Below are 19740 nucleotides of genomic sequence, written 5' to 3' on the forward strand. Positions count from 1 at the left end.
TTGAAGGCCGTGAGTTCGTTATTATTTGTAGACGTTTTTGCATCGGAGGAAAGGCCTGGCAATTAGCATCTGTAAGATCAGTCAAGAAAATCCAACGGCGCTCAATTCTACTTTGCTCCACAGGCGTTGGAATCCATCTTTAGGCAGCTTTTTTGCCCCCTTTCCTTTTTATGCCACCATACTTGCTTCTGCGGGACCCTGCGGCCCTGCTTCCCGTTCCTTCTTGGTATCTCCCACAGCTCTTGAAGTTTAGCCATTACAAACATCATTTGATTCACGGCGGCGGCTGGCGCCCGGGCCGAGCGCGCGCCAGTCCGGTCGGAGGTGCGCAGTGCGTCCTGGTGACACGCGTTAGGAGAGCGGGGGCACAGGGAAAACAAAGGCCCTCTAGTCCAGGCCGTCTGAGGCTGCCCACCCCCCGGGCCTTGCGAAAGTGAACTCTGCAGCATTGTTTGGCATGGCCGCAGAACCCCTCCCCGTCACAACCACCACACCACAACCCAAGCCGCGACACGGCCCGGAGCTCTTCTCCGGGATGGGAGCGCGAGGGCGGCGGGCACCACCTGGGACGAGCCGCGGGAGGCCCCCCCGGTGGCGACGCTGGCGGCCGCCGCTGCCCCTGCTCATTTCTCCCGCGCGAAACCTGGCCGGGCCGCTCCACTCCCCTCCTCCGCTGCAGGGGGGAGGCGGGCGCCCCGACTTTGCCCGCCGGCCCCGGCCGCGCCCAAAGGCGGCCCCTCGCTGGCGCGGCCGGCCTAGAGAAGTTCCCGCTGGGGAAGCTGGACTCTGGGGCGGCGTGTCTGTGGCGGGGGAGGCCGCGGGGAGCGGGCGGCGCGGGGCGCTTCCCCCCCGGGCCCGGGCGCAGTGGGCCGCTCCCCCCCGGCCCGCGCAGGGAGCCCCTCCCCCCGGCCCGGCGCAGCGAGCCCCTCCCCCGGCCCGCGGCGCGCTCGGGGAGGCGGGGAGCGCGCGGGCTGCGCGGCCGCGGGGCGTACTCGGCGCGCCGGACCGTGGCGAGCGGGGCGCCCGTGGCCGCGTGTGAGGAGGAGGAGGCTGGGGCTGCCCTACGAAGAATGGCGTTGGCGACTCGCTCCCAGGTGAGAGGCCGGCCGGACGCCCGCCCGCCGCGGCCGCGACGCCACGCCGGCCCGCGGCCCCCGAGCGCCTGGCCCGCCGGGGCTGGAAACGTGGCCCGCGGCTGCAGCTCGCGGAGCCGGAGCAGGCGCGCCGTGCAGGTGTGAGCTGCAAGGTCCAGGTGTGCGCCCCTGGGGCTGGAACGCCGGGCGCCCACGCCGGCGGCCTGCTAGGCACCCTGCTCCCCCAGTGGGTGCGTGGGGGTCGCAGGCCCGGCCTTTCGGGCCACGGGCCCCAGGTGAGAGTGCGGTCCTAGGGAGGTGCTGGGACTCGAGGACCTTTTTGGTAACCCCCCTACCCCCCAACACACTTTGGGGCGGGGGAGGGGAGAACCGGGCCAGCGAGGTTGAAGTTTAAATGTAGTTTTCTAAAAACCAGAGGCACGAGTCGGACCATTTCAATTCCGATAACGCAGTTGGAAAGGAATTGGTTTTGTGTTCTAGAACTTTAAAAAGTGTTTTTTAAGGAATTAGTACCACTTGAGATGCCCACACCAGAAAGCCAAGTTAAAAGAAAATGCAAACCCACCACCCCAAAAGCCAAGGTCACAAATTCGATTCAGAGGCCGACCCCAGTTACACTATTCTAATTAGCCTTGGAAAAATCTCATTCCCAAACCCGTAATTGCTCCAGATCGTGCAGTGGGCGGTGGGATTGTGATCTGCGACTTTTTTTTTCTTAGTGTTTTAAAAGAACTTAACCTGTTTCCTAATAACGAGATTTTATATTCAGTGATAAGTAATAGAAACTTTTTTCCCCCAAGCGAGCTAAAAATAAAACTTTTTAGAAAGGGAAGGAAGCCAGCCCACTGTTGCTGGTGGGGCCCAGAGAAGTGCTTTGTTCAAGAGTTCGTTTTTTTTCTTTTGTGAAAGCTTGCGACTCACAGCTTCCGCTCACCTTTTTTGGTGTTTACCTCTTTTCTCCACCTGCCTGCTGGGCCCAGGGTGAGGGAGAGGCGGAGGCCCTGGCGTAGGGAGATGTGGAGAACCCTTTGCAGGTCAGCACGCCTTGGGCACAGTTGGGCCCTTGCCCAGTGATCCTTGGTGTGGGAGTCTAGGCCCCTGGCACTGCCCGGAATCTGGCAGCAATCAAAGTCTGGTGGCAAATCAAAGTCCCGAGCCTATAATATAATGGGTGCCTTGGCCATTGAGTCATTTCTGAAAGACATCCTGAAAATGGGCATTGAGAAGACACCGATGGATGATGGATGGGAGAGTTTTGTTCTGAAAGTTTCTCCAGTGGGGGAGAAAGGAGTACAGTGATGCACCCTCCAGGGGGACTGAGACAAGGTTATCAAGAACACATAGACGTGCTACGGCCACTTTAAATTGGTGTGGTGTGCCCCAACTAGACTTCCCTGAATGGGGCTTCAAAAAAATCAAGCTTGGTAATGTATCATTCCCCGCAGAACCTGTTCATTTTGCTGACATGCCTTGCCTCTCGTTAGATGCAGACTTTGTGCTGAGGGAAACCAGGAGGGTTCCAGAATATGTTTTAGAAGTGCCAGCCTTAGCTGTTAGAGACAAAGTTATTTTTTTTTGGAAGTTCTGAAATGCTAAACTATTTACTGTGTGGGGCTAAGCCACAAATTATATCCAACCCATTTTGCACTAATTAGGACCAATTACTTTTAAGATGATCAAGTATTCCCCACCCCCCTTCTAAAGACCTAATTGGCAGCACAAATGTAAATGTGTGATGATCCTTCTCCCCCGCCCCCTCCCTCCCCTGAAATGTTCCTGCTCATCCTAAATTAAATGCGAGCAGATTATAGTACCTCTAATTTAAGTTAGTGGAGAGTGGTTCTGCGGGGTGGGCTGGGGATGGCAGGCGAGTACATAATGAATATTTCAGGCTCAGCAAGACCTAGAGTCCCTGTGGTTCTACCTGGGCCCCCAGCCTTATGAATACAGCAGTGTGATGGACCGCCCCACGCCGCATGTTGCTCCGCTCAGTGTGCAGTGGATTTTAATCTCATGCACTAAATATACTTTCCATCCCTTGGAAAGCCCAGAGCTGGAGGGGCTCCAGCGAAGCAGCTTAGGCTAATGGTAGGAGAAGGGACTTGCATGTACACTCAACCTTTTCCTTGTTTCAGCTTCTGAGACTCCGCCAGTGGGTAGTTCCTGCGTCTTGTTTAAGTTCTTGTTGAGGTGACCAGTGAGCCCTCTTGTTTTGTAGTTCTCAGTGAAGGCAACGATAACAGGCCCTTAGAAGAGAGCTCACCAGGGCAGCTCACAGGTGCTGGAGGCTGAGACTGCCTCTAGCTTGCAAGAGGCATTGGTGCGTCTCAATGTCAGTATGTATGTTACTCACTTCTTACGGGTGCTGGGCCTTTGGGAAGGCAGTGGTACTAGATGCTCATTTGAGTAGACCTGGAGCCCCCTGCCCAAGGGGTTGTAGTGGTTCATTGCATCAAGAGGACGAGGACCCATTGTGCCCTTAGGCTCATGGTGACCGACCCTCGTACGGCGGAATTAAACCTGACATGATGCCCCTTTCTAGAGATTGGTGGTCTTGCTATAAGCTGAGTTTTTTTTAAATCATTTTATTGGGGACTCATACAACTCTTATCACAATCCATACACACATCAGTTGTATAAAGCACATTTGTACATTCGTTACCCTCATCATTCTCCAGACAGTCACTCTGCATGTTAGTCCCTGGCATCAGCTCCTCATTTTACCCCCTCCCTCATGAACCCTTGATAATTTATAAACTATTATTTTGTCATATCTTACACTGTCTGACATCTCCCCTCACCCACCTTTCTGCTGTCCGTCCCCCAGGGAGGAGGCTATATGTAGATCCTTATAATTGGTTCCCCCTTTCTACCCCACCCTTTCTCCACCCTCCTGGTATGGCCCCTCACACCACTGGTCCTGAAGGGATCATCCGCCCTGGATTCCCTGTGTTTCCAATTCCTATCTGTACCAGTGTACATCCTCTGGTCTAGCCAGATTTGTAAGGTAGAATTGGGATCCTGATAGTGGGTGGGGAGGAAGCATTTAGGAACTAGAGGAAAGTTGTATGTTTCATCGTTGCTACACTGCACTCTGATAGTAAGCTGAATTTTTCAGCACACTTTTGCAGTTTTTGTGGTAAAATTAGGTGCCTCAGCTGCTATAAGGGTATATACGGTAAGCAGAATGAAGTTTCACCTTCCTTCCTTCCTTGGAAAGAACATTTTGAGTCTTATTTTTTCTAAAACAGATTTGTGGTTTCTTTTGGCAGTTCTTCTGACTGAAGGGGCAGAGGGAATTTTTTGCAGGCTAGGAGTTTGTGGACTTTGTCTCCACAGAGTGTGCTGGACTGGTCTTAGTCTTGTCATAGAGGAGAGTGTGATTTCTTGCAAGGCGAGCACAACGACTTGCCATTTGAGTAGTGCTGTCTAGAAAAGGCCGCTTGTTTGGCTGGTTGTTGGTTTAGCATATCACGTTCACATCCCTGTTGCTGTGAAGTTGTGTACTTTGCTGAGTGCAAACCAGCAAGGAAGGACAGGTTCCCCAGTGTGTCTCCAGAGTCCTGCCACAGGGCCATGACAGGCCACAGCATTTTCATGTGTGAGGATGAAAACTGCCTCTTTTGCTGACATGATCAAGCACTGAAATGAAGAGGCTTCACAATTTACATATCATACAATTGAATATATCAGTTGTTTGATTATATCAAGGGGAATTGTACAATCAGCACCACATCTATCTTTGAGCATTCCCCACCATCCCTCCATGGTTAAATCGCCTTTGAAATGAGTTGTGCAATCACGATCAGCTCTAGTGCTCCCCACTTCCCCCACCCCAGTACTTAAATATAGGAGACCTGGTGGCTCAGTGGTTAAGTATCAGCTGCTAACCCCAGTAACCCCAGGGTCAGCAGTTGGAACCCAGCAGCTGCTCTGGGAGAAAGTGGTGGCAGTCTGCTTCTGTGAAGGCTTACAGCCTTGGGACCCTGTCTTCTCGGGTGGCTGAGACAGTTGATTTGATGACGATGGGGGATTGGTATTTACGTACAAGGAGAGGGTTTGTGAGAGCTCTCCGGTTTTTCTAAGATGTCTTCACTCAACTAAAAGGTCTGGGGATTACAGTAGTTAGCCTGGTGCTTTTTCAAGGAACATCAGATCATGTTTTGGGCAGAATCTATTGGATGCAAACAGAAAGTCACTTTGAGAATATGAAAAAATCCACACAGCATTGAAATAGCAGTGTTGTTTTTCATGTGAATTTTGTACAAATTAATAAAGCCAAATAGCCACTGTCACGTTGATTCTGATTCATTGACAGCCTCATGTGCATCAGGGTAGAACTGATTCCTAGGGTTTTCTGTCACTGAATGACCTCCAGTCCTTTCTTCCGAGGACAGTGGGCTGGAACTGCCAACCGTTGGGTTTCCAGCCAAGCATATTAACCGCACGTTATGTTATAAGCTGAAAAGAGAGAGAGAGAAAAGGGGTGGAACTCTTGCTTGACAGCGCTCCTTGTTGCACTTCATGTTCTGTCTTGGACATTGGCCGTGTCCAGTCGTCACGTGGCATAACGTTTTACACTATAATTGCTCTTTACATTTTGCTTCCTTTTCAAAATCAAGTTGCCTCCCGTGCAGTCAGTGCCGACTCGTGGTGACCCCACTGGACAGGAGAACGGCTTCAGTGGGCTTCTGCGGCAGTGAATCCTTATGGGACTAGAAGGACCCATCTTTCTCCTCAGGAGTGGCTGGGGGCTTTCTGTTAGCAGCCCGAGTTGTAGCCCACCATGCTAGCAGGGCTTGGAGGCATTCGCACTTTTCATTTTTAAGAACATTGAGTGCCTGTATGTTTTGTCTATTTTCTATTGTTGAAAAAACATTTTCCTTAAGAAAACGTCACCATCAATAAAAAAGTGTTTGGGAAGGGCCTATTCCTCACACTTTGTGTTTTTGATGTTTCCTGCCTCACTGAAGGGCTGGCTGTCTCTCAGTTTAAGTAGATGAGGCCTGTGAAACAAACTGGGATATTTCTCCCTTTGCTATGGCTTACGCACCAAGAGAAGCCAGCTTTGTGCAGGCTGAGACCAAGGCTCCTTATTGAAGCAAGGGCATTTGTTCCCTTGAACTTGGAGCGGCTGGTAGAATGGTTTAGATTGGGGGCGGGGGAAGTGGAGGGTAGTTTTATAGGTCTGTTCTTTATCACTGTGATTTGCATATAGACCTGGTGATGTGGTCCTGAATGCACGGGGCACCGGCCTGGGCTGATAGGGAATTTCTGCAAGCTCATATGTGGACTCCTCTCATTGGCAATGATTCAACATTTTAAAACATTTCTTCTTTTGCTGATTTCAACTGAGCTGGTGTGTGCTGTGGAGTGAGTTCCCACTCATCGTGACCCTATAAGTCACAGGGGTCCTCAAACTACAGCCCGCGGGCCACATGAGGCCCTCCGAGGACATTTATCCAGCCCGCCAGGTGTCTTTGCCCCATTTATTTTTGTACTTCAAAATAAGATATGTGCAGTGTGCATAGGTATTTGTTCATAGTTTTTTTTTAAAACTAAAATCCGGCCCTCCAATGGGTCTGAGGGACAGTGAACTGGCCCCTGTTTAAAAGTTTGAGGACCCCTGCATGGTAGATTTCCCCTTTGGATTTCTGAGGCTGAAGACTGTTACTCCCACAGAGCCACTGGTGGAGTTGAACTACTGACCTTGTGGTTAGCAGCCCAATGCGTATCACCGGTGCCCCTTATTCTGACACATTGGGACATTGTATATCAAAGTAGCAAACCAAACCCAAACCACACCCAGGGCCATAAAGGCAATTCCCAGTCATTAGTAGCCTTATGGGAATGAGTGGAACTGCCTGTGCCACAATGTTTCCTAGGCTGCAGCCGCTATGGGAGCAGACAGCCCCTCCTCTGCGGGGCTGTCGGTAAGTGAACTGCAGCTCCATTTGCTTAGCAGCCAATGCCTCGATTTAACCATTGGGTCACCAGGGCACCATGATTTCAACGCTTAATGTTCTGAGACTGAAAATGTGTTTTCATTGGAACTTAGGTGTTAGAGGTTGAGCCAGAAGGTTGATCCGTCACGAAGTGGTTTCTAAACCCTGTGTGATGTCTATTTGTGTGATCTGGGTGCTTGTTATAATGTGTGGGCACGGTTTGTAAACTTCAGCAAACTGTACACTTAAAAGAAGTACAATTTATGTTTCACTTCAATAAAATGTTTTAAAAATAGCTTATCATCTCCCTAGGAAGGACTCACCTTCCCTCCAGCACGGGCTGCTTGGGGTGTGAGTCACAGCTGCACGGGCCTTTTGTACCCTGCCAGCTGTACCCACTATCCAAAGGACTGGGTCTGCTGTCAAGCCAAGTGCTTCTCTTCCCATAAAACCCACTGCTATATCCGGTCGACTCTAAATCATCACAGCCCTCTGGGGCAGAGTAGAGCAACCCCACGGAGTTTCCAAGGTTGTCCGTTAGGGAAGAGACGGCCCCTTCTTTCTCCTACAGAGTGCCTGCTGGGTTTGAACCAGCAACCCGTCGTGCAGCCAAGACTTCCCCCAGACTGCTCCGTTCTTTGGAGGCTGCTGTGGGCACAGGTGCCCCTGTCTTCAAACCTCTGCTCTGGGAGGATCCTCTGCACCTGCTGGGCTGGGTCTTTGACTTGGAGCTGCCCCAACCCCACCCCAGGCGCCTGCTGGTTGACTTCCTTCTCTTTGCCTGGGATTTTCCCCGTGTAATGGCTGATGAAGGGCCTAGTGTACGTAGGTGCAAATATTTGTTGAATTAAAAAAAAAAAGACAGTTGAGGCTGTCAGCATCTGGTAGTGGGTGTAAGAATTACAACTGGCTAGAACATCCTGGTAGACTTTTGGCAAGGCTGGCTGGTGCCTGCTCCAGAGGCCCGGGGGTGTAACTCCTGAGCTGCCTGATGCAGGACATGCCCTCATGTGCCAACACTTTCATCTTTAAAAGCCATGTCTGTTTTCATTCCATTCTGTGATATGTTTTTATTTTCATACAAAAGTGAAATTTAAAATTATTTTTGAGGAGACCTTCTTCTGCCCCATTCATGGCTCTTGCTGAGCGTCCCAGATTGGGAATCATGGAACTGCCAGTGCAAGGTTAGAAATTGAACCTGCAAAGACTCTTGAAATCTAAAAGCTACTCCCAAATATCTATCTTATCTACACACACACACACACACACACACACACACACACACAACAGCCTTCTATTCAAAGCCTGGTGACTGAAGGACAGTTAAATAGCAGGTGGGAGAGGGGGACGGAATCAAACTTTGCTTGATATTGAAATTCCCAAGAACATTTTTCACAAAAAAGTCAGTAGCTCCTGAGTCTTCCTTTGTTCCTCTCTAGCATTAGTTTAAGGGACCCTGGTGACCCATTGAGGAGCACTAGTGGGGTGGTTATACGTTGCACTGCTAACCGCAAGGTCAGCAGTTTGAAACTACCAGCCAGCAACTTGGGAGAAAGAGAGTTTTTACTCCAGTAAAGAGTTACAGTCTCAGAAACTTAAAGGGACAGTTCTACCCTGTCTTACCTGTAGATTGTCATGAGTTAGGATTGATGGACATTTTAAGTCTGAGCATTAGTTTAAAATGGAAAGTTAAGGAAAAACAAAAGTATATTTGAAACTGTTGTTTCTTTTGAGTCCCTCCCCTCCTTTTCCCCTGATAATTGGTCCAAAGCATTTTTCATTTGGAGAGGTTGTATAATAGTGGTCATTACAATCCGTGCAGGTACACTCAGCCTGTCTCCCACGTGCACCGGAACTCCAGAAAGGTTCTCTTTCACCTCCTCAAACGAAGGTGGCTCTGTTTCCCCACAGGATAGGCTTCACCGACTCCTGAAAACTGTTTGGACATCTTCCTTTATGGGGTGGGGCAGGAGGGAAGCTTCAAAAGTTTGTAGGAAAGTGGAATGAAAAGGAAATGGAGTTTTTCTGTGAGCATTTGAAACCCCCTTGTACCAAGTAATATTCCTTTCTCTGCCTACAGGGACGGAAAAAGAGAGAGAGAGAGAGAGAGAGAGAGAGAGAGAGCGCGAGCGAGCGCATGCGCGAGCGCGTGTACACAAAGCCAAGAGCCAAGTGGTTCCAGTAGCCTGCTCCAGTGGCATTCCAGAGGTTGTTGGGGCAAGTTCTGTATGGGTGCAGTCAGTGCTCTTAGCAGGGCAGAAGTGTGTCAAGAGGATCTATGAAGAAAGGCTCCAGGGCGACTGTAGGACTGGGAAGTTCCCCGCCCCCAGCTGTTTGAAGAGCTGTTTAAACACTTGTCTGGAGTGAGCCCTGGGACACGTGTCTCCTGCCCTGCGGTTCTCCAGATTTGCTGTTGGAATGCTCACGTCCAGCCTGGAACCCCACTCACTGCCATCACATTGAGTTTGACTCAGAGTAACCCAATAGGACAGAAAAAATGCCCCTTTGTGTTTCTGATGTTGTGTATCTTTCCAGGAGCAGAAAGCCTCATTTACCAAAACTTTCAGTCTTGTATTTAGTGCTGGTGTATTTGAACTGCTGACCTTGCAGTTAGCCTAGAGTGTAACTAACATCACCAGGGCTCGCTCCTTCCAATGTAAGGGGCCCCGTTTTCCAGCAACTATCTGGGACGACATTTTCTTGTGATCCATATCTTAATTGGCTGCCGTCTGCATGCCATACTCTGGTGCCTTGTGTGGTTATTGTGAAAGGGACCCTGGTGGTGGGTAAGCATTGGCTTGATGACTAGAATGCCAGCAGTTACAACCCACCAGCTGCTCCAGAAGAGAAAGGTGAGTCTGTATGCTACCTGAAAGATGGGCAGCCTTGGAAACTCTGGGGTCACTAGGAGTCAAAACCGACCTGATGGCTGGGGGGTTGGTTTTGGGTTTTGGTGGTGCCGTGGTATTGGAAGCTATGCCACAGGTAGTTCAGGTACCATTGGGGTCCCTCGTGGTGGACAGTTTTTAGTGGTGCGTCCAGACGAAGACAAAAGGTCAGCTGCATCGAGGGGACTGAGAGCCTCCAATACCTAACATGTGTGTGGCATCTTCTACTTCACGCAGCGCTCTCCGAGTGTGCCAGGGCTCTGGCAGACAGTCGGTGGCTCTTTCCCTATTCATTAGGAAAATGGGAAAATTGCATTTCCTTGGGCCCTTGGGATTGGTGAGGCTGTTTGAGTTGCTCTGACCATTGACATTTGAGAAGTGTCACTTCCAGGTGAAAGTCTGTGAAAGCCAGCAAGCTGTTTGCCACGCGCCATTTCTTCAGCCCAGGTCTGGGTCTGTGGGCAATCTGGAAAGAGCCCCTGGCTGGCCGTTAAACCCTCCACACGCACTTAGCCATTGGATGGGATTGATTCAGACTCACAAGAGACTTTAAATCTCCCCCTGTAGAAATCTTAATCTGTCCTGCTCAGAGTAGCTGGTGTTTTCGAACCGCTAACCTTCCAGTTAGCTCAATTCAGAAGCCAGTAAGATCTGGAGCTCTTTGCTGCTGTGGTGCCTCTGGATGGATTTGCACCTTCCAACAGTTTAACAACCTGTTCTGACAGATTTGCGCACACTTTTTGATGTTGGAGTCCATCTGTGGTTCTTATCTGCGTGAACTGGGGTGGTGGTGGCAGCGTTAGAAGTAATTTGGGTTTGTCTGCTGGGGCTTGATGAAGTTTTGTCACCTGTGGTAGGTAGGAGAATCTCACAAGACTTAACTGATCGTTCAAAATGCCAGTGGTGCCCTGATACAAAATAGAGAGAGGCCTGTCCAGTTTGCTAATCAGTCTCTCAGACTCCAGAGAAATCTTAATATGGGTGTCACATTTCCTATCTGCTGACCTCCAGGGAATCGGAAATTACCCTCTTCCAGCTTGGCTCACTTCATTCCCAGAACCTCTGCCAAATTTCCAGCCCATTGGCTCCTCATCTCCCGCACAGTTCTTCTGAGCCCTAAATACAGGCCTGCACACTTCACCCCATTTACACTTTTTCAAAAATAACATCAATTGCTTCTTTTTATTTTGGATAAGTTGTTCAGAGTTTGGGTTAAAAAAAGACAAAATTAACAATCAGCATTAAAACCATGTATTGAATACTACTTACTTTGTGCCAGGAATTCTTTTGAGTACTACGCATGCACTATTTCATCCTCACAAAGCCTTTGTCCAATAGCGTTGTACGTAAATATTAACAAGTGATGTTTCAAATTAATATTTGACATGAATTTATTTTCTAAGTACATGATTGACTGCCAGCCAACAGTTTGAGTCATCTTTTCTAGCTTACTAATTTTTAAGCACTTAGTTTTGCGAGTGACTCGGGCTGGCAGTGGTCGGAGTGATACGGAGCCCTCTAAAGCATGTACTTTGTGCTGTGGAAAGGCGTCCGCTGGGTGGAGTGGGCTTTTCTTAGTATAGTCTAGGATTCTGTGCATAAAGTTGGCAGTGGCTCCTTCCTTCAAAGTGGATATCCGATTACTTCTTTGTAGTCTGTTCTTAGTCCGGAAGCTCTGCTGAAACCTGTTCATTTTGGGTCATTCTGCTGGTATTTGAAATACCAGTGACACAGCTTCCAGCATCAAAGCAACACAGCATCAAAGCCACCGCAATATGACACACTAGCAGACAAGTGGGTGGACAGTTTGAAGTGGAGTCAGTACAACAAGAAATGGGCTCATGCATGGGAATAATTGTGAGGATGGCCCAGGACCAGGCAGTGTTCTGATGTGCACGGGGTTGGAACTGACTTGAGGACACCTAACATTAATCTGAACAGGTTGGGGATAGAACACATAATGGATTCCAGCCAAGCGTAGTGACTCTGTCCTTGAGACTTTTAGCTCACTTTTTGGGTCAGGAGCTCAGACCCCTGGAGTCCAGGGGTGTTTCTAGCTGTCAGTGCAGCTGCGTCCTTGGCACCCAAGGTGATGTATGTACACCTCCTCTATGAGAAGGGCTCGACTCCCAAAGTTGTAGAAGAAGAAAAGTGAGCCAAAGTCTGCATGTGCTCTGAATCGAGAAGAGATGGCATGCATTACGGGGCAGATCTGTCAGGCTGCCAGGCACAAGGAGGATTCGCAAAACCGACAGCAAGACTTGAAACGCTAGCCTTTTACATGTCCTGGGTGTTAACCACAGGAGTTCCCCTGTGTGCTTTTCCCGAACACGTTTGGAATCCAGCTCGTCCGTGTTTGGTCCACACCTTGGAAGCTGACATTTTCAAACTGGGCACTTTCCACAAGACTGATTCCTGGCTGCTTGGGAAAGGTTGGAGTCGGGCCCAGAGGGGCCTCCATTCCTCCCTGGGGGTGGTCGGCTGAAGTGGAGGAGTGGCTGCCTACTTGGACATGTGTCTAGGTCCCTTTTAAGCCCTGCTCCCCTCACTGACCCACCTGCCTCCCCCTCTGCCCCATAGCCTTTTGGGGTTGGCAGTCAAATGGCCTTTAAGGTCATTTACATGACTTAAGTCTACAGTCTTTCTCAAAAAGGGGAACTTTGTCTGCTTTGCATGCTGATGTGCTAATAATTGTGATAGGAAATTCCTTTATTTCCCATATGTAGGTAGAGTGGACTTTTTGACTGAAAACGTTTCCAAGGAAAATAAATTTCAAAGTTTAACAACAGCACTGACTACAAAACAAATGGATTCTGACTCATAGTGAACCCACTTATGTTTCAGAATTGAGATGTGGTCCAGGGGGGTTTCGATTAGTGTGACCTTTCGGAAATAGATTGCCAGACCTTTCTTCTGTGGTGCCTCTGGATGGGTTTGCACCTTCCAGTAGTTTGTTTAGTAGTGCCACCGGGGACTCCAAACTACAAGGCAAGGTACATAGAACTGCTTTTGTTATTGTTAGGGACCATCAGCTTGGTTCCAACTCACAGGACCCTGTGTACAATGGGGTGAGACACTGCCTGGTCCTGCTCCATCCTTCCCATTGTTCTTATGTCTGAGCCCATTGTTGCAGCCACTGTGCCAATCCTTGTCGATGGCGTTCCCATTTTTATTGCCCCTTGTGTTAGTCCTGTTTGACTAGAGGAACAAATCCAAGGATACTCATGTGTACGAGAGACCTTTATATCAAGACGTAGTTGTATATCAGGAAAACATCCCAGTCCAGATCAAGTCCGTAGGTTCCAATATTAGTCCATAAGCTCCATTGTAGTGCTTAAAACCCCTCTTCAGACTCATGCAGCCACAAGCAATGTTGTAAAATGCTGGACGACCACGGGCTGGTATGTGAAAAGTCTTGTGGATCCAATGGTGGTAGAAGCATATTCAGGGCTCCAGCAGGTCTCTTAGAAAGTGGCTCCCCAGCAGGAAGGCACAGCAGAGAGAGGGAGGGAGAGGAGAGGAGAGAAGAGAAGGAGTGTGGCCTGCCTTCAGAGAGCTATTTATCTCAGCGGCACCTCCGAATGAGGTCAGCAAGCTGTGACCTGATTGGCAGGCTAAACACCACCCAAACACTTTCTCTTCGAAATGACATGGAATTATGTAACTACTATATACCCCACTACTTTATTCAGTTTGATGTCCTTCTCCCTGGACTTGTCTATCTCCTGACAGCATATCCAAAATATGTGAGACAAAGTGGTGCCATCCTTGACTCTGAGGAGCACTCTGGCTTTTGCAAGACAGATTTGTTCATTCTTTTGGCATAGTCCACGGCATATTTTCAATATTCTTTGCCAGCATCATAATTCAAGCGCATTGATTCTTCTGTCTATCGTATTCATTGTCTAACTTTCACATGTATATGAGGCTATTGAAAATACTGTGACTCGGCTTAAGCATGCTTTTGCCTCCCAAGTACAAGTGAGCTCCTTGCTTTCAACACTTTACAGAGGTCCCATGCCTCAAGTTTACTGACTGCAATGCCTCCTTTGATCTCTTCATTGTTGCTTCCATGAGCATTGATTGCTGATACAAGCAACATGAAATCCTTGACAATGCCAACGTTTTCTTTTATCATGATATTACCTATTGGTTCAGTTGTGAGGATTTTGGCCGTCTTTACGTTGTTGTAATTCAAGTCCTCACTTTAAGCAAGCAAAGTTTTATCTGCAGGTTGTTAATAAGTTTTCCTTCAATCCTGGTGCCACATTCTTCTTCATATAATCCAGCTTCTCTGATAATTTGCTTGGCGTAAGATTGGGTAAGTATGTTGAGAAGATACAACCCTGATGCCCATCTTTCCTCATTTTAAACCGTATCTTACCTTGTTCCTTTAGCACAAGCACATTGACTTGTCCTGGAATCCCATTCTTCTCAAGGCTGTCCATGGTTTATCCTCCAGTCAAATGCCTTCGCATAGCTATAAAACACAACTAAACTTTCTAGTCTTCTTTGCATTCAACCAAGATCCATCTGATATCAGCCACAATGCTCCTTGTTCCACCTCCTCTTCTGAATCTTGCCTGACTCGCTGGCACCCCCCTGCCGATTTACAGCTACAACTGTTGTTTGAATGATCTTCAGTAGAATTTTACTTGCATGTGAGATTAATGATATTTTATAATTCTTACATTCTGTTGGGTTACCTTTCTTTGGAATGGGTACAAATAGATCTCATCAAGTCAATTGGCCAAGTAGCTGTCTTCCAAACTTCCTGGCATAGACAAGTGAGTGATTCCAGTACTTCGTGAGCACACTGAAACATTTCAGTGTGCATTCCATCAATTCCCAGAGCCTTGTGTGTGGCTAATGTTTTCAGTGTAGCTTGTACCCCTTGCTTCGATACCATTAGTTATTGATTCTATGCTACTTCCTGAAATGGTGAAATATTGACCAGTTTTTGTGGGCATAATGACTAGTTTTTCCATTTTCTTTTGATGCTTCCTGCATCATTGAACATTTTAATCTTGCAACTCGAGGCTTGAATTTTTTCTTGATTCTTTTTTTTTTCAGTTTATGGTGAATGTATTCTTTTTGTTTTTCTAACTAGTTTCTTGTACATGTCAGTATAATAGCTTACAAGGTCTTTTTGATCTGTTCATTAAAGTTTCTAGTCAGCTCTTTGACTTCATCCTTTCTTCCTGCGCCTCAGTCTACTCTAGGATGACAAGTTTCAGTCTCTTGACATCCACCTTTATCTTTTCTTTCTTTTTTGTCTGTCCAGTGACCTTTTGGTTTTCTTCATTAATGACATACTGGATGTTCTCCCACAGCTCATCAGGTCGTCTGTCATTAGCATTCAGTGCAGAAAATCTGTTTTTGAGATGTTCCTAAAATTCGGGTGGGATATATTCAAGGCTGTATGTTGTCTGTAGTGGATTGTTTTAATTTTCTTAAGCTTCAGCCTAAACTTACATATGAGCAATTGGTGGTCTTTTCCACAGTCAGAGCCTGGCCTGGTTTTAACTGCTGATTTTGCGCTTTTCTATGTCCCCCCCATTGATGTAGTCAATTTTACTTCTGTATCGAGTTAGGCAGGGTTCTCTAGAGAAACGGAACTAGGACACTTTGATTTATATATAGGACATGATTTATATATAGGTTTATACAAGAGAAGGAATTTAACAGCTAATTAGTCCCCACAGCAGTATAGCAGGTTCAGGTCAACTTATTTCCATGGCACAGTTAACATACTGGAAGTCCTTCAACTCACATGGGCTATTGGGGCCAAGGTCAAGGAAGCAGACAGTAGAATCCTCCCTGGGGCAAGGCAAGCAGTCTGCCCACAAGCAGCAGAGTGGGTCACCAACAGTCAGGAGCTTGGGAGCTTAGTGAAGCAGGTCTGGATAGGATATCGAATTCGAGCAATGCAAGGAAACAGGATCCATCAGCTTCAAGCTCAATCACTGTACGCACCAGCTGCACGGCAAAGCAGGTTTTGAAGGAGCCTCAAGCTCTAGCTGCACCCTCCATGCGTTAGCCTGGCCCTTAGGTAGTGTAGCTCACACTTGAGGCAGAGAAGTAGCTACAGCAGCAGCACACTTGCACACTCTACTCTCTGATCACCAGAGAGCAAGAGAGCGAGGGTGGGCTTTGCAGAGCCATTATCTCTTTGCCTTCCAATCAAACTCTGACCTGGGTAACCCCACATCTTATTTTGGTCAGGTTGGCACAATAACCCTATCACGTGTGTGCATCTGGAGATGTCCGTGAGCATGGTCACAACTTGTGTCGTTGAAAAGTTTGCTGTGAACAAGTCATTGGTCTTGCATAATTCTGTCAAGACCTCCAGCTTCATTTCTTTGACCATATTTTCCAACTACTATTCCATCCTCTTTGTCTCAAACTTTTGCATTCCAATGGCCAATACTTATCAATGCATTTTGATTGCATGCTTATCTATTTCAGATTGAAAACGGTAGAATTCTTCAGCTTCTGCATTACTGGTTCAAGTGGTTGGAGTATGAATTTGAGTAATGTATTGATTGGATTTTCTTAGATTCACATAGATATAATTCCTTTACAGGGAGTACTGTACTTCAAGACAGATCTTGATGTGTCCTTTTTGACAATGAATGCATCCCCATTCCTCTTGATTGTGTTATTCCCAGTGTGTTTGTCTGGGTTGATTAGAGAAAGAAATCCAGAGACACTCGTTTGTAACAGAGTTTTATATTCAAGAGTAATTGTATATTAAGAAAACATCCGGGCCCAGTCTAGATCAAGTCCATAAGTTCGATATTAGCCCATAAGTCTGATCTTAGCCCATATGTCCAATACTAATCCATAAATTCTACAGACTCACACAGCACATGCAATGGTGCTGAAAGCAGCAAGACCACAGGCCAGTGGTTGGAAAGTTTTGTGGATCCAGTGGCAGTGGAAGCATCTCAGTGTTTGCATGGGTTGCTACATGGCACCTCCAGCTCCAGGGCTCTGGCTGCCATGAGCACAACTCCATGAAACTTGTCAACAGAAATGTCAAGCAGAGAAAAGTGTGTATCCTGCCTCCGGGGAGGAAGACAGGGAGGCATCATTGATTGACAGACTAGACTCCACCCTTTTGCTTAAGTTGACAGATTAGGTAACTGCCACAGACCACCCCTTGTCAACTTGATACCTTTACACAAGTCTTTAGCTGTATATAATTTTTAAACAACAATACAAATCATATTTGTACTTAGCAAGATAAAACTAAAATGCATACAATTCAATATGTGTCAGCCTCATCTAAGCATAATATTTTATAAATGAACAAAATAACAATATTGTATGCCTAACAATTGCAGTCAAGTCAACACTTACACCCTAATCCTATAATCCTAGGAGCATATTCCCCCACTTATGAAAGTTTGTAAGCCAGCCTCTTCATGTCTTTATCTTCTCCATTTTGGGAATCCAATTTATATGCTTCCCACTTACTATATATCAACCCAGTTCTCTGAGAAGACCAGCAAGTTCTTTGATGTGAAGAATCTTCATTCCACTTGGAACCTTGTGAGTCTGCATCCATAAGCAAAGTGAAATTAGGACAGGCCATCCATAAAGTCAGCAGCAGCATGCACCAATTCAGACTCAAAAGTCTTTTCGTCAGGTTCTGGTCAACTCAAAGGGGGCTACCTCGCCTATCCTCACCAGGGTGCCTATTGGTCACTTCACCTTCAGACCATGTGCTTCATCACAAATTCTCAACAACTGTGGCCCCTTTGTGCTAGGTTATGAACTTCAGACCAGTCAACCCATTTTTGTCTTTTCCTCTAGTCCAGTGGTTCTCAACCATCCTAATGCCGCAACCCTTTCAATTCATGTGTGGTAACACCCCCCCCAACCATAAAATTATTATCATTGCTACTTCATAACTGTGATTTAGCTACTGTTATGAATCGGGCAACCTCCAAAGGGGTCCCGACCCACAGATTGAGAACCACTGCTCTAGTCCCTGTGAACCAGGTGCACAAGTGTCAGTGGCCAAACTCAACCTGTTTCTCTATTGTTCCTTTTCTCTCACTTCCACTCAACAAGTGGATCCAGGTGGTCACCTAACAAGCATTTTAGGCTGCCCCCTACTTCCCCTTGACATTCAGTTCTAGAGAAGGAGAGTTTCCTCATGGCTCCAATCCCACCTCACCACCACCAACCCCCCCCCCCCCAGCTTCTGGCACAAACCACTAGTTCAAAATTCAAAATAACCAAAAGGTTCTTTTTACTTCCTAAAATCTGTCAACAGCCCCCTAGGCAAGGCTCTTCATCTTCACCTTAAATGCCCTGAGCACTAAAGACCCTGGGTTGAGCTTAGTTTTTTGGAGCCTTCTTTGCAGATGTGTCTTACACCCATTTAAAGATTGAAATTGGTGGCTGCAACAGTGAGCTTAGAAACTTTCTATATGTCCCAATAATCATTTCTATCAATCATGTCAATAACAATAGTCAAAAGAAAACAGTGTAAACCTCATACAGCTAGATCCTAAACCTCTCTTAAAACAGTCAATTAAAATCTTATGTATCTTAATTCCTGTCTAAACTATTCCATTGATAAGAAATAAGGTCTTAGGCATGAAGCCAGTCAGTGCCGTCTGTCAGCCATTTTGATCTTCTGTCAGCTGCTTTCACTAAGTAGCATGGTCACTGAGAAATTCAAGGATCTCAAACTACACATTAGTCACATTCATTTTAACCATCCCCCCAAAAAATAACCAAAAACAGCCAAAGAAAATAATCAAAACTAATTCCCATATTCTTTCCAGAAAACAACCCAGTAAGCTGCATATCTGACCTCTGGCTAGCCCAAGAATTAAAACTACCATGAGGCAGAGGTCAAATAAGCATCCATTCTCCATCTTCATGATTGATTTCTCTAGAACCCACTCTCAAGGTACCGTAAATATGTTAGTCTGGGTTGAGTAGAGAAACAAATCCAGAGACACTCAGGTATGTAAGAGAGAATTTTATATCCAAGAGTAATTCTATATTAAGGAAACATCCGGACCCAGTCCAGATCAAGTCCCTAAGTTCGGTATTAGCCCATAAGTCTCATGTTAGTCCACACGTCCGTTACTAGTCCATACATTCTTCTGCAGACTCCTCACATAGCACATGCAATGATGCTGAAAGCAGCAGGATCACAGGCCAGGGGGTAGAAAGTGGATCCAGGGGTGGTAGAAGCATCTAGGGCTGCTGTGGGTCTCCATGTGGCTCTTCTAACTCCAGGGCTCTGGCTGCCATCGGCATAGCTCCATGTGGCTTGTCAACTGGAATGCCAAGCAGAGAGAGTATGTGTCCGCCCCTAGGGAGGTTCCCAGAATCCTCAGGAGGAGGCCATGCCCACGTAGGCAATCATTGGCTATGACCTGGTTGACACTAGATTCCACCCCTTCACCCAAGTTGACAGGAGACTATGAAATTGCCACACCCAGGATAGTAAACTCTGATTTTCAGATTCAAAATGGCCAATACGAGTCCATTTTAGCTCACTAACGCTTAGCATACTGATCTGTATGCATTCCATTTCATTTTTGACGACTTCCAATTTTCTTAAGAGACCTCTTTTATACATTTCGAGTTCCCATCATTAGATTTTTGCAGCTGTTTCTTATTTTGAGTGTGCCCCGTTTGCAGCTGAAGGTCCCAAAGGCTTTTCTCCCATAAGCTTGACTCCATCCACCTCATCGTGGTCGTCTCTAGTGTGAGAAGGCAGTTCTTCCTCAGTCATCTTTTGAGTATTACCTGAGGGACGAATTACCGGCCACCATCTCT

At 47.2% G+C, this 19740-nt stretch overlaps 1 protein-coding gene across 2 annotated transcripts in view; it reads left to right on the plus strand.

Annotated features, from left to right (window-relative positions):
• Nucleotides 1-938: 938 nt before the first annotated feature.
• The window catches only part of CDCA7L (cell division cycle associated 7 like), a 39906-nt gene continuing 21104 nt past the window's right edge, over nt 939-19740 (plus strand). The window contains exon 1 of one of the 2 annotated variants that reach the window (XM_075558319.1): nt 939-1094. In XM_075558319.1, the coding sequence (XP_075414434.1) occupies nt 1071-1094 (24 nt within the window). In that variant the 5' untranslated portion in view covers nt 939-1070. The remainder of the gene's footprint in view (nt 1095-19740) is intronic. The other variant, XM_075558318.1, reaches the window with a different exon arrangement.

This window comes from Tenrec ecaudatus, chromosome 9 (genome assembly GCF_050624435.1).
Source record: "Tenrec ecaudatus isolate mTenEca1 chromosome 9, mTenEca1.hap1, whole genome shotgun sequence".
Classification (NCBI taxonomy): domain Eukaryota; kingdom Metazoa; phylum Chordata; class Mammalia; order Afrosoricida; family Tenrecidae; genus Tenrec; species Tenrec ecaudatus.